This window comes from Pituophis catenifer, unplaced genomic scaffold (assembly GCF_029215685.1).
Source record: "Pituophis catenifer annectens isolate HBS135680 unplaced genomic scaffold, rPitCat1.0.hap2 SCAF_1, whole genome shotgun sequence".
Classification (NCBI taxonomy): Eukaryota; Metazoa; Chordata; class Lepidosauria; order Squamata; family Colubridae; genus Pituophis; species Pituophis catenifer.
Genome location: NW_027256881.1, coordinates 286,647,213 through 286,663,018, shown reverse-complemented (window position 1 = coordinate 286,663,018; position 15,806 = coordinate 286,647,213). Strand labels below are relative to the sequence as shown.

General features: G+C 35.2%; 1 protein-coding gene across 1 annotated transcript in view; it reads left to right on the top strand.

Annotated features, from left to right (window-relative positions):
* Positions 1-15,806, top strand: part of RYR3 (ryanodine receptor 3) — a 244,899-nt gene that overhangs the window by 126,572 nt on the left and 102,521 nt on the right. The window contains exons 52-60 of the mRNA XM_070935838.1: positions 963-1,126; positions 2,316-2,394; positions 4,307-4,396; positions 5,321-5,467; positions 7,870-7,932; positions 10,046-10,121; positions 10,265-10,388; positions 12,612-12,727; positions 14,131-14,198. Of these exons, the coding sequence (XP_070791939.1) occupies positions 963-1,126; positions 2,316-2,394; positions 4,307-4,396; positions 5,321-5,467; positions 7,870-7,932; positions 10,046-10,121; positions 10,265-10,388; positions 12,612-12,727; positions 14,131-14,198 (927 nt within the window). The remainder of the gene's footprint in view (positions 1-962; positions 1,127-2,315; positions 2,395-4,306; positions 4,397-5,320; positions 5,468-7,869; positions 7,933-10,045; positions 10,122-10,264; positions 10,389-12,611; positions 12,728-14,130; positions 14,199-15,806) is intronic.

Genomic DNA, 15,806 nt, shown 5'->3' with positions numbered 1-15,806 from the left:
AATTTTCTACTATCCTTATTTTGGCCTTACATGAGAAGTGAAAAAACAATATTGTTTGTTTATTTTTTTCATTTATTTATTTTTGTCAAACATGTATAAGATAACAGATATAAGTATAAACATGATTATGAATACAGGAAATGGATACAAATAAATGGGGACAGTAGGACAGGGACGGTAGGCACGTTGGTACGCTTGTGCACGCCCCTTACAGACTTCTTAGGAATGTGGTGAGGTCAACAGTAGACAGTCTAAGGTTAAAGTTATGAGAGTTTGGGGATGAAACCACAGAGTCAGGTAGTGCATTCTAGGCATTGACCACTCTGTTGCTGAAGTCGTATTTTCTGCAATCGAGTTTGGAGCGGTTTATCTTAAGTTTGTATCTATTGTGTGCTTGTGTATTATTGTGGTTGAAGCTGAAGTAGTCATTGACAGATAGGACATTGTAGCAGATAATTTTGTGTACTATGCTTAGGTCAGACCAAAGGCGACGTAGTTCTAAGTTGTCTAAGCCCAAAATTTCAAGCCTGGTGGCATAAGGTATTCTGTTGTGAGCAGAGGAGTGGAGTACTCTTCTCGTGAAATACTTCTGGACTCGCTCAATTGTATTAATGTCCGATATACAGTAACTAAATATAAATATTAGATATAAAGTAATATATGTGTAAGTACACATGTGATCAGAAAAGTACCTTAGACTGATAGGAAAAAGCTAACACAGTCATGTTTCATTCACCTGCAGTAGATTGTACCAGAAGAAGTGTTGTTCAATTCAACCTATTGTAACACACAGAGAGACATACACACACATTCTTATTTTTCTTTCTTTTTCTAAAACGTGCTTCTCCATTTACTATCAGCATCTACTAATGCTGCTTCTATGGGGCTTTTTTTTTTACCTTAACTAACACTTTGCATGTTTTTTTATTGGACTTTCCAACCAGTTCCTATCTCTCCTGCAGAAGTATGATCCAGAACTCTTCCGAATGGCCTTGCCTTGTTTAAGTGCAATAGCTGGGGCTTTGCCACCAGATTACTTAGACACTCGATGTACTTCATTTTTAGAAAAGCAGACGTCAGTGGATGCTGAGGGAAATTTTGATCCGAAACCTATCAGCACAGCGAAGTGAGTCATAATATCTTTACTTTTTCTAAGGATTCTTATTTTGTTATTTAGCACTGCTATGAAATACACTGATTCATTCACAGAATGTAATACGCACGTTCAAAAATATATTGTTAACTTGATTTTGTTGCTCCACTGAGTTGTGTATAGTCTGTTTTTCCTCTGAAATATGAATACTAACTGCTCAATTGGTGAGTGGTGGTTGTGGTATAAATATAAATCTAGAATAAGAAAAGACTATTGTTTGGATTCCAATTCCCATCAGCCCCTGCTAGAATGGCCAAAGGCAAGGGTTTGTGGATTGTAATTAAAATTTTTTGGGGGGATTCTAGATTGTTACCAGCTGGTCAACCCTTTAATCTGGAATAGAATAGTAATTGCAAGATGCAACTGCCATAACATTTATTTTCCAGTCTCTTAATGTAAGTCACACTGTAATATGTACTGTAACTAAGAATTAATATTAATACTTAGTCACATATTTCTTAATCAAATTTATACTAGTACAAAGCTTTTAATGCTTTAAGATGCCTGGATGCCTGTTTGTTAAAGTTATTATTATTTGTTAAATTTATTTGGTGCCTGTCTCACCATGGGGCTACTCTATGCAGTTTACAATAATAAAAGGCAGAAAATCAAAGAACTGTAAACAGAAGTGAAATAATGGAACAATAAAGGAAACAATGAAAAAGAACACAATAAAAATACATCAATATGATAAACCAAAATATGGCTGGGTAGATAGCAGAGTGCAAAGTATGGGGGAGGGGGAGTGTGCCATCAATTCGGCTCAAGTGTGGAACTGTCCCATTTGGTCCCCAGGCCAAAAAGCAGAGCTGGCTGTTTCCATGGGTGAATTCCATGCTGGTTCAGGAATTCTGGGAGTTGAAGTCCAAAAGTCGCAAAGGGGCCATAGTTCCCCACCTCTGCCTTAGAGGGTAAAATGTTCCAAAGGGCAGTTACTCCACTTTGTTAGACAGCCATATAAATTGTTTGATTAATAGATAAATATATAAATTGTAAACAGAATTGTAATAACAAAACATGGTTTAATATATTTAGTGAGGGCATGATTGAAACTCATATTTGTATAGATTGTTCTGTTTGTTTTGGAAAAGAATGGTATGAATTGGTATGGTATAACCTAACTGAAATAAGTTACATATAATAATATACTTTTGGTTTTTAGTTTTATACTTCCTGAAAAGTTGGAGTTTATTGTCAACAAGTATGCTGAACATACTCATGAAAAATGGGCCTGTGACAAGGTATGGATTATTATAGTTCTAACAATTGCCAGAAAAGAACAGAAACCACTCAAAGTGAATTTTAGAAATGTATTCAATTTGTCTCCATGGCTCTGAGACTATGGCAGAACATATATTTTTAGCAATGTCTTTCCATAGTCTTTTTTTCCTTCCTCACACCTGTGGGTTTCCTGACAGCTTTTAAAGCTATTATAAATTGTCATTACATTAGAACATGTGCATTTCAATTATAGCAATTGGAAGAAATTTTGACTTACATGCCCTTTTTAAATAATTAGATGGATTAAGAGCACGGATAAGAAATGGAAGTCAAATTTGCACCACATTTGGAAGGAGCCATTGTACATGTATGAGTGGGATTGGGCATTTTTGGCTTTTAAAAATGTGCTTGTCTATTCAAACACTTACATTATTCATCTATTTAACATCTCAACATGACAGAGAACTGGATTTTAATTTTCAGCATTCCAATGGTCACGGAAAGGACATTCAGGGACCATAGATTTGCTTTGACTTCTTTCTGACTTATAAACGTGTTTGTTGTTCGGTGCATTGTTCTTTAAAATGAAAGACAAAAACATATTAACAGATTGACTATTTTAAACGTGGCCAGATAGATACAGAGCCTCTTTAATTCTTAAACTTTTTTGTTGCTATTACATTTGTTATTGGTTAGCAGAGCATTGACATAATTCAAGATCCCTTTTGATATTAATTAAGGAGGAGGAAGAGGAGAACAATTGTATTGTGGTTGCTATAGAGTCAGTTTGATCTAGTGCTTATGGCATCAGGCTACAAACCAGGAGACCACGAGTTCTAGTTCCGCCTTAGGCATGATAATCAGTTAGGTGACCTTGCGCCAGTCACTCTCTCTCAGCCTAACCCACCTCACAAGGTTGTTGTTGTGGAGAAAGAAGAAATATTAGGTATGTTTGCTACCCTGGATTATTTGTAAAAATAATAAAGACGGGAAATTAAATAAACAAACAAATAAATGTCATAACTATATAAAGTTTCTGACTCACATTGAGAACTCTAATTGTCTATAGTTTGTAAACGTCTCTGTGTGCATTCTGACAAATGTTTGTGGGCTGAGGAGGAAGTCAGCTGTCCATTCCTATTCTCCCTATGTCAATATAGATATTATTCAAATAAAAATCTGGTTTTTTTCTCAATTTTGTATTGTTGCCTTAATTGCCCTTTCAATAAAGTTATATAGTGCTTTGAAATGTTCTTTTCGTTGTCAGAGAGCAATCTCTGAATTTTGATGTACATAAAGGATTTATATTTTTCAAGTACAGCAGAGATAAATTGTCCTTAAATGGCTGATTAATTCTTATCCTTTCTGCCTGCCTCACATGTGCTGCAAATTGCACGTTGCATACCTGTTTTTCAGCCAACCTCTTTTACTGTCCCTTTTTCATCCTATTTGCTTGCTTTGATTAGTCATTTTTCATTATTGTGAGCCATGTAGAAAACATAGGCTGAGGTGGGAAAAGCAGAATCAGCCTCCAGAAAGCACAATTAAGCTAATAAAAATAATGTTTGCTTATAACCAGATATGTTCTTCTAATTCACATAGGATTCTCCCTACTCATTGATGTATAAATCATAGGATAACGTTGGGATGGAATTTTCTAACAATCCACCTGTGCGATGATTTTGCTTTCCAGTTTTATATATGAGATTATCCACCTGCCCATGTGATCTGTATAATACTGATAAGAGCTTCTTTTTCTATGAAGCCATTATTGTCAGAGGTTTGTGCTTTTTTCTAGTCATGCACAGGCCAGCAAACATGGTCTTTTCCTACTCATTAAAAAGGCATTGTATGTTAATGGCCATTATGACTATTCCAGACAATTAATTCCTGGAATTTATTATGCAGTGTGGATTATGCTTTTATTTCCAGAGTAATTGTGGATGGAAATATGCTCCATTACTTGATGAAAATATAAAGACACATCCCTTAATAAGACCTTTCAAAACCTTGATTGAAAAGGTAATGAAGATGAATTTAAATGTTTTCTCAGGCAAATGTGGGGTACAGTTTGCATTAATGTTCATCAGTGTTCCATTTACTTTGTCAATGGAAATAAAAATCTGAAAATGCAAAATGACCAATTGGTTAAATTATAAATGGAGATTTATTTTTTGTATTCATTTTTTAAATTTAGTAAACCTTGTTTTCTAAACACAGACATACATACATACATGTGTGTGTGTGTGTGTGTGTGTGTGTAAATTTTTAGTAGATATGACTATTGCCAATGATATTAATTTGGTACATACTTTAATATGAAATGACTTAATTCATATTCCTGGAATTAGAATATAATTATCTTCTAGTTTTCATTTTCCTTGATATTGCAGTGCTATTTTTCAAATCCATAATACATACAAAAATGCTTATAGTACGTAATATTTTTAAAAGATATGATATAAAATAGCTTGCGAACACCCATATGCTAGAAGGAAAAGCATAAAAAACATGGTGGTATTTTTGTGTTTATAAAAATATGCATAAAAAGTTTTGTGCAGTTTTAAAGAAAAAGAAACTGAACTTGAGAGAATGTTATACTTATTCATTTCCCAAGATCATCAGTAGCTGGTATGGGAAATTGATATCTCAAAATCAGCATTGAGATCATGTGGAATTGAACAAATGTTCCAGTGGCCTTCAGTGAATTTTGACTCATGGAGCACAAAACTTTTGTGTGTGTGTGTGTGTGTGTGTGTGTGTGTGTGTGTGTGTGTGTGAGAGAGAGAGAGAGAGAGAGAGAGAGAGAGACACAGACAGACAGACAGACAGACAGACAGACAGACAGACAGACAGACAGAGTCAGTTGACTGCAAACTTGTTTATTCCTGGGGGGAAATATTTTAGATTTTTTTTTTCTACATGAAACACAAGATTTTTTTAAAGGAAAAGGAAATCTATCGATGGCCTGCCAGAGAATCTCTAAAAACCATGTTAGCAATGGGATGGAGTCTCGAAAGAAACAGGGATGGAGAAAATATGACTCAGCAACGTGAAAATGAAAAACTACGTAGCATATCACAATCTAGTCAGGTAAAGTAAAAACAAAGCAAAATGTAAGATTCCTGTTTCTTCAGAATTAATGCTACTTTTATTTTTTTTTTACTTTTTTGGGGGGAAGGGAGAGTTTTATTATTCAATCTTTTAAACTGCCCAAAATGTGTTAAATTCATAAATCTTCATACTTATAAAAATATAATTTCAATTGATCTAAAATAGGTAATTCGGTGAAATTTTATCACATTTTGCAGCATTTTAGAACAGCAAGAATCCATATGTGATAGTTTATGAATGTATATGAATCAGTATTTGCTTGAACATTGTTCAACTCAATGACAATGATTAAAAGAATATCAATTACTTAGAATGATATTATTTTCCCTCTGTATGCTGATGTTTTTACAGCAGATTGACAAAAATTAATGCCAAGTTGTGTTTCTTCAGAGAAGTGTAAATAGAAGTTGTTTTACCTTCAGCTTCTTCCTTCATGAATTTGTCTTTCTACAGTCAGGGTAGCACACAACAAGCAACTCTAGGCAGGAATCTCTGGTAAATAGAGATTGAGCATCTCTGGCCACCAGATGTACCTAAGCAATCACTTTCACCATCTCTTTCTACTGAAAGAGAAATGCATTAGCTCAACTTAACCAGGTTTATGCCTTTTATATATTTAGTGACTACTTGGAACTTTGCAAAGTTGCAAAATAAAACAATGCCTGCTACTGCAACTGTATGCTAAACCTCTGCAGGACTCTTGTGATAAGTGGGCATAGAATTCCATGTTAAGAGAGCACCAAAAACATTAAGATGAAATTCCTGCAATTGACATTTCAACAGTTCTTTATCTCACTAAAACTCGGGGGGGGGGCGCAGTGGTTAGAATGCAGTATTACAGGCTAATTCTGCCAACTGCTAGGAGTTCGATCCTGACCATCTCAATTCTGATTCAGCCTTCCATCCTTCTGAGGTTGGTAAAATGAGGACATTATGCTGGGTGGCAATAGTACAGCCCTCTCTGTAAACCGCTTAGGCTGTAAAGCACTGTGAAGCGGTATATATGGATAAGTGCTATTGCTATTGCTAGAGTTAATTTCTTAAATCTAATCAACACTCTGTCAAGGTTCCAAGTAATACACCCATAGCAAACAAAACTCCGAGGCAGGTAGATTCCTCAAAGAATTGTTTTATTGGATATATCATATTGGCACAGTTCTGGTGAAAACCGACTTTGAAGGTTTCCACGGTTTTCACCTAATTAAAATTAAAAGTTTTTCCCCTTCCCCAAACTATCAGTCATGTGGTTCAATCAAGGCACTGTCTGGTTGCCTGGTAATGTCACTCTCTCTGACTAGGTGTGAGAATGTCCTTGGTTCTCAGGAGAAAATATTTTGTTTTGGCTACAAAACCCCAGCTATCTCTATTCCCCCACCACCACTTCCCTATCCCTCAGCTCCAGTGTAGCAACCCTAAAGCCTCAAAATGGCTTCAGTCAGGTCAGCTTCAGGGTTGATACACACTCCTTTAACTTTACCTATAGTTATGAAGTCAGACAATGAATTAGCAGAAATCGATTAGCAGAAATGATAAAGCTTACCACTAGTAAATCTTGCTTTACTATATAAACATGGGAAGATTTAGAGTAGCAAAATATAGGAACAACCTTTTTCTCTTAGTGCCCCAGAAGTCAACCTATTTGACTTCTGGGGGTTATTGCTTCTTATTGTTTTTATATTGAGTTTTTATCTTTGTCAATTGCCCAGAGTCACTGAAAGTGAATTGGGCGGCCATATACGTTTTCTAAAATAAATTGTCAACAATGAAAAATTGAGCATATCAAGCTCAAATCAGATTTTATATATTGGCTGTTCTATACAATTTCTAAAACTCATTAAAAAAAAACTGAGGCTCCTGTTCCTACATAATATTGAAATTTCTGACATGACAAGGATAAATGAATCATAAATTACATGAGTAATTTTGTATTTTTTTAAAGAAGTCTATAATTAAAACATATTCATTGAGGTTACATAATTGTTATACAATAGGACAGGACTTTGTCAAGGCTTTGTCTCTACAGTTTATTTATGTAATGTATAATTATGACCATTTCCTATGTCACTGAAAGATAATCAAGCAACTGTTTTTTGCAAAAATGTGAGAACTTTAGTTTCTTATATTCTGTTTGTTGCAATGTTGATATTCATACATCGACATTATCATGTTCTGCCAAAGAACCTAGAAGGATTGTGAACTGTGTAGATTTTAATGCATGGCAATTGTTAAGGCAATGAAGTCCATAACTCTTCATATTATCTGAAATATAATAAAGAATTCTGCTTATTTCTTTATTGTTTAAAATTAAATACAAAATCGTGCATTTCTAAGTCATCTCAAGAATGAACAATAATGGCCAATGTATCTTCTTTTGACAACAGGGGAATGGCTACAGCCCAGCACCTCTTGATCTTTCAAATGTTGTACTCTCCAGAGAACTCCAGGTTTGTCTTAAAGTGTCCAATATTTTGTAGAAATAGAAATGTAGAGAAAATTTGAAACACTTATAGTCTGGCTGAATCTGTTAGAAGAGTTTTGGAATTGGAGAAGTTCCTGACAAAGTAGAACTAGAAGAATTGTGACCCTTCCAGCTGCCTTGAGTGAAGAAGGGAAATTTCTGAAATGTGAGGCGTTCCTAATGAAGTGGAAGATAGAACTATGTGCTGTCTTAGTGTTCTGTGTGGAGAAAAGAGAGAGAGAGTGACTTGACAAAATGAAATTCTCCAGTTTGGGTTGAAGATAGTGATAGAAGGGGTCCTTGGTGTTCTCTGAGCTTCCTTGTTTTCTTGTAGACGTTTCATTACCCAAACTAGGTAACATCATCAGTGCTGGTAAGGAGTGCAGTTTGCTCTCAGTTCATATTCTAGTGGCTTGCCTGTCAGTGTTGGTGGAGATGGTTTTAAAGATTCTTTGTTTGGGCTGTTTGCTGATGACTGGCAGTTTCTTGTATTGTTTACTTGATTGTTGGTCTGATGTTAACCTTGGAATTAATCTATGCTGATCTGGGTGCTGATTGCTGGTGGAGAGGTGCTTGGGTCTTTTTGTTCCCTTTTGGGCTGGGTGATAGTCTCCTTTGCATAGTCTATAGATGTAGTTAATGTCTATGTGTCTATTGATGGCCGATTTGTCTGGCATTTTTGGACTTGGCTTGATCTAGGATGGTCACATTTCCCAATTGAAACTATGGTTAAATCTGTCTATATGGTGTGAAATTTAAGAATTTTCATCATGTCCTCTGGCTGCTAGTTGGTATTTGTGGATGTGTTCTGCAAGACTTGTCTGCCCTACATAATGGTAGTTGCAGTTCTTTCATTGTATGTTGTAGATGACTCCTGTTCTATCTTCTGGTGTTGTTGGGTATTTTGGTCTGCTTAGGATGTTTTGAAGGGCTTTAGTTGGCTTGTGTTTTATGCTGATTCCACGTGGTTGTAGTAATCTGTTGGTGGTGGCTTCTGAGATATTCTTGATATATGGCAGTATGATTCTTCTTAGGGATTGTGTTGGTTCTGCTGTATTGGGTCAGTGACTTTTTGACAAAGTTGCACGGATAGTGATAGAAGAAGGGAAATCCCCCTCCCAGTTGTTGGAATCAGAAGGAAAAAAGGGACAAGCTCCCAACATTTCCAGACTCACGAAATGTAGATGGAGAATAGAAATGGGGATGGACTGAGATACATAGAAGTGGCTACCAGACACTGATAGAGACAGATGGCTTCCTCTGTAGTTGAACTTTGCTTAGAGACTTTTTTTCAAGTCTAGCCTTGGTAAAACAGTAGTACAATGTCAGTGCAATATCAGGGATTCTTTAATTTATTACCTAGACCTGGCTTGAAAGCCTAACAGATACTGTAACTTCATTGACACATATCCACTATGAACCTAAATATTTTTGCTGGCAAAAATTTACAGATTCCTTTCAGTGTATTTGTGAAATTGGGGAAAATGCATCACTTACATTTATTTAAATTGAACTGCCACTTTAAATTGTTCCTTTGGGAATTATTCTGGAATCAATACTGTGATTTTTTTGTACCAGGGAATAGAATGGTATCTACAAATGAGCCAGCTGATTGCTTAGCTCTAAACCAAGATAATTTATGAACATTTTTAAAAACATTAATCCTAGCAGAGAACTTTGAGGGAGTACATTTCTTATTTTCTTTCATTGAGAAAATTGCTTATTTGCTTTGCATTCTGGTTTTAACCAAATAATAATATTGCTAAACTGTTCAGGAGTTTGAAGATATCTACCCTACATTCTATATTCTGGGTGAAAAAAAAGAAAATCCTCATTATGATAACAAAAAGTTTTGTTAGATCTCTTCGAGCACTTTATAGCACATGGAAAAGCAATATGGAAAAGAATTATCCCTAAGCAGATATTTTCATTAATGTACCTCCTTTCTCTACATGATACTTATGATCATTGATGTTAATGACATATATCATTACAGCAAATAATGCAATATATGTTTCAATGCAATGATATTATCTATGGTTTAGCACATGGTTATTTTGATTTTTAAATTATTGTTTCTTGATTTCTTGGTGATATAGGGAATGGTAGAAATAATAGCAGAAAACTATCATAACATTTGGGCAAAAAAGAAGAAAATGGAATTGGAAAATAAAGGTAAAAATGAAATGTTTTAATCAACACCTGACATTTGATATAGGAATATATGAAAATACCAAAAACATGGTAGTAATTGTCTATGAGTATTTTCAAAATTTTGCTATTGCAGTAAGAATTACTAAATTATGATTTTCCTATAGGAGGAGGTGGTCATCCATTGTTGGTACCTTATGACACGTTGACGGCCAAAGAGAAAGCTCGAGATAGGGAGAAAGCCCAAGAACTATTCAAATTTCTTCTTGTAAATGGCATTGCCATATCTAGGTAAGTTATGCATCACATACAAATAAGCTTCTCTGTTCAAATATTTTGTTCTGAGTGATTTTAGCAAAAACTCAAGCAATAACTTAGTATCTTAAATGAAATAAGGGGCAGTTTTACATGCACAACATACACATGGTACTCTGTTAACAACCACTTGTTCAAGGAACCATTCAAAATTAAGAGGGTGCGGAGTAAATGATAGTTGTGATCCTAGTTACATCAGTCTCAACCTTCCTACATTCACATGATCACAATTCAGTTGCTTTGTGCCTGGCTTGCAATTTTGTCATTCATTCATTCATTCATTCATTAGAATTTATCAAACAAAAACGAGAACAAGAATAAAAGAAAAAAAAATACAATGACAAGGATGATAGGCATGTTAGTGCACTTATGCACACCCTCCACACTGCATTATCCTGTGGTCACCTGGTTACCATTTGAGACCTTTTTTGGCAGCTTTTTCCAAGCAAAGCTAATGGGAAAATCACCAGGAAGATAAAAATGGTGACCCCCATGATATCCTTTCTTAATAACCTGCAGTGATTTGTCAGCAGTGCTGGAATTTCCATCACTAAGTGTGCAATCATGTAATGTCACACTTTATGACTTTGGTGCTTAGCAAGGGAAACTGTGGTTATATAATTCCCAGCTATGCAAGATAGGCAGACTCTTTTCATTTTTACATTAGTTGGTTTGTAGCACTACTTAGGAACTCTTACCTTCATAAGGGACTCCACAGAAAATTAATAGAAGAGATTATAATTATTGATAACATTTAAGTAAGAACAAATGAAATAGCAAGATGCTAGCCATATTATGGATTGAGAGAAGGTGGTCCTCCCTTCAATTTTTCTCTCCCCCTCCCATTATGACATAAAAATGCAGCTTTTCCATAGAAATATGTCTCATTTGTGGCACCAGTCAAAGGTCAAAATATTCTTAATTGCTTTTTGCTTCCCGGAGGGAAATATATTTTGACGTCAGGCACCAATAAATTTTATTTTCAAAGATTTTGAGAAACTCTTCTTCCCCTCTTTTCAAAGTTATTCCACAGTCTTACTATTTCATGACTGTCTTTCATGCAGATAATTGATATTAATTAATATGAGCCTTGGTAGTACAGGGGTTTAAGGCACCCTGTTATTAAGCTGGTTATTAAGACCAGCTGCCTGCAATTACTGCAGGGTTCGAATCTCGCCAAGGCTCAAGGTTGACTCAGCCTTCCATCCTTTCTAAGGTAGGTGAAATGAGGACCCAGTTTGTGGGGGCAATAAGCTGACTTTGTATAAATATACAAAAGGATGAAGGCTATTATGAGCACATTGTAAGCCGCTCTGAGTTTTCGGAGAAGGGCGGCATATAAATCAAATTAAAAAAAAATAATAATAATCATGGAGATATTTCCTTTCCATTAGAAGGGGGCACAATCCAGGGACTGAAAACTGCTCAAGTGACAGATGGGAGGAGCATCAAAGGCAGTCAGTATTTGATTGGGTTGGAAGGCACCAAGGGCAATCACGTTGGTTGGTTGGTGAAGTTAGGAAATAGTCTTCATTACTTCTCCTAGCAACTGATGGAATTGCACAGTAAAATCACTGTTCAGTGCAGTATTTCAGAAATAATGTGGAAAAAATGATTCAGAATTCAGAGGAGTGTAAGCATAACACGCTACAACTCTTTAGAACAAATGCATGGTCTTTGTAACCATGCAAGACATGGACAGTCTTGATATATTTTGATCATGATATAAAGAGAATAGATACATACTTGTAAAAAATACAAACTGGAATATTATTTTCACATTACTGTTAATGTAATGTGAGTACTGTCATACTGTTAATGAGAGTATTGGAAATCTTAATTTATATTTAGAAAATTCATGCTTTCTACACACTGGCCTCAAAAACTGGCTATAGTTCCTCTATAGTTCTTTTGCTGTCAGTGACAATTAAAATCAAATTTTAAGAAAATAAATAGATATTAATACCAATCTCATCCTAGTTGGCCAGTAAATATATGCTCCAATCTTGTAACCTAATTTAAGGAAGTAAATGCTAAATACGTGCCATGTTCAATCATCTAATTTCTAAACATAATTTTTAATAAACTGATTTAAAGTGACAAAAACTTAATTTGCAATAAGCATAGTGTTTCAAGTTTTTTTATGCTGCTTGCTAAATTTTTTTAAAAAAACTATAGGTTAAACTTTTGTTTCACTAGAGGCTTAAATGACCTGGAATTGGATGCTTCATCAATGGAAAAGAGGTTTGCTTATAAATTTCTCAAAAGGATCCTTAAATATATTGACTCAGCTCAAGAATTCATTGCACATTTAGGTAAGTTTTGTTAATGTTTTTAAAAGCTAGTAATGAAAAAGATACCTATTGTTGCACCATTGCTTACATTAAGTATTTTTATTAGCATTATATTTATTACTGGTACTATAGTAATGAATATTCATTCCCTCATGAGATGATGTGACTCAGAGAGGGTCCAGATTCTTCTACAAACAGGAGATGTTAGAAGAAGTGGAGGCCCTGGCCAGTTTTCCTACTGAAGAATTGAAACCAACTCACTGTCCTCTACCCCTGGTTTCCTTGCTTTAGGATGCATTTCTGTGATCAAGAGACAAGATGACAAGCTAACTATGAACATGGTCTTACATGTCCCAGTATTTCTTCTTCAGAGGGGAAAGGGGACTATTATTCTTGGCCACATGAAGTTTTCATTTTAATAGGAATAGGGAATGGTAGGGAGATTCAAATAGGAGAATTAATGTCATTAGGAGCCTAGCTCCACTATGCTGTGTAATATTTTCTTAATCTTGTTTGCTCCTTCAGCTACAAATTGTATGACATGAAAAAGATAATTGCATAATTGCAGTATTTTATTTATTTATTAGATTTATATGCTGCTTTTTCTCAGAAGCTTAAATGGGGATATTTCTTCATTTTATTCTGTCAGCAACCAATCTGTGGAGATGAAAATGAAAGAGAGAAAGAGTGACTGATCAATATCAATTTCAGTAATTAAGGGTGCTTGTTATGTTTTCCTTCAGGAACCCAAGACAATGTCTTCTTTCCTCCTTTTTTCCTCCCACAATAAATCCCTGTAGAGAAACTTGAGCTGACGGATAGTGACCAGCCCAAAGCCACCTTGTGAACCTCCATAGCTTAGGATGAGTGTGAATGAGATCTCTGTGGTCTTTATCCAACACACTGCACTCAATACAACACTGGATGTCTTAAATATTTTTCTCCATATGTAAAATAAAGTTTTAATAGGGGAAAGCAGCAATTTAAAAAACTTACTCCACATATTATTTTCTTAGCTTGATTTGTACTTGTTTTCACCTCTTGAAAAATCCAAAGCAGCTCTATAATCTTCAACTAGTTCTTCCCCCTTTTCTCACTGAAGCTGAAAATAAATTTAGCAGAATGCAGAAGAAAGGTACTATATGTACAAAAGATACAGTAATGTTCTCTACAATGACAATTTTTTTTTTCAGAAAACTCTTTCAGAACTAGGAATTGGAATGAATGGAACTTTCTTATATTGATTCAAATTTATAAATTTGCAAGTAGTATTGACTACACTCAATGGAGAGGATCAATAAATAGAACCATATGTTTAGCGTTCCTGCAGAATAAATTGTTGCTGCTTCTGGAATTCCACAAGCTTAAACACTGTGACAATAATCCTGCCTAATGTTGTTTATCTTTACTTTGTTTCTTCACAGAAGCCATTGTTACCAGTGGAAAAACTGAGAAATCTCCACATGATCAAGAAATCAAATTCTTTGCCAAAGTGAGTAATGTGTTATCTAAAACAACCTTCTTCAATTCCAACATTCTGATAATTTTGAGAGCTGTGTGTAGAATAAAACATCTGATTTCACTGTAGATCATAGAAGAAATCAAGACAAATAAATAAGAAAAATATATAAAGTTCCAAAATTATTCTATGGAGGTACAAGTTTAAAAATTGTTCTTCTACACTAGGGGTGTCAAACTCATGGCCCGCCAGCCAGATGCGTCACATGCTGGCCATGTCCAGCTCTGGTTTAGCGAAGGGGAGAAAAAGTCATGATACGTCACATGACGACAATGTGACACCGCGAGTTTGACATCCCTGTTCTACACAGAAATGGTTGTGATTTAAATTCAAATTCAAAGTATTTCATTTAAGCCATAAAGCCAATAGTAATAATCCACTGAAACCATAATTTCACCAGTATTATTTGTTTTCAGAGTTTATTTTATTGTCAATATTTCTATGTTGAGCTTTATCTTATGATTATCAATGGTTCTATGTCATTGATTCACTTGTTAGCTAAGATGTTATAAGCATACATGAAAGTAATGCTGTGATAGTGCTATAGATTGCTGTTGAGCACAAATGGTGTTGAGATACATACATTATTCTAATGATTGATTACAGTGAGATATCATACACTTGAGTTTGGTATGCATAGAGCTTCTCCTGCCATAGTAGATAATTGGTTTAGTATACAGGGAGTGTAGAGGGCACTGTAATGAGGAGTTCTCATTCTTCGTAATTTTTGTTATTTACACATATGTATTCTACATCAGCACAGTTACTACTCAGAATGTTTTAGAGCTCTAGTCTTTCATTGGGTCTGTGCTATATCAGAAGGTGTAGCTCTTTCCAACTCTCTCAGTTCTCTTCTGACCACTAATAAAGGTTAAACCAGCAATAATAGATTGAATTGTTCTTTGTCCTTGTGGCCATTTCTGCTATTTTTTGTTGAAACCAGGAAGTGCTTCTGCTATCTGCTATGGATGTAAGTTCCCATATTGTTGACTTCTCTGCTTCAGTGAAGGGCACATCGTAGATTCTGTTCTTTTCTGTACTAAGCCTGCTAAAGGACTTTACCAGGCTTACTACAATTATTGTTTTCCTTCAAGCATTAAATGGTGCACCTGTAGTAGCCTCAATAACCAAGAAAGCCTTATTTCGTTCATCAGTTATCCCATCGTCCCACATCAGAACCCATTTATTTATTTACTTATTCCAAACTACTCATGCCAAAACAATTCTGATTATACCCCTTCATACAGTATTAGGATTAAAAACTACTAAATATAACAAAATATAAGTCAAATCAACTCAAACATACAGTAAGTTATTCATCCAAACCCATCACTTGGCACTACAACCTTGGCAAGAAACAACCAACAGTCCATTTTTTCTTCATAAGCTTTTTAGAAAAGCTAGGATTTCACAGGCTCCCACAATGCTAGGAGGGGCACATTGTCCTGATTTCTGGAGGGAGGCTGTCCCAAAAAAGGGGAAATTTCACTGATAGGGCTTGCCCTTTCTGGCAATAAAAGTGCCTCCGGATGTGGAGCCATGGTAAACTCTCTTAAATCTCATTGGTTGAGTAAAGTTTAT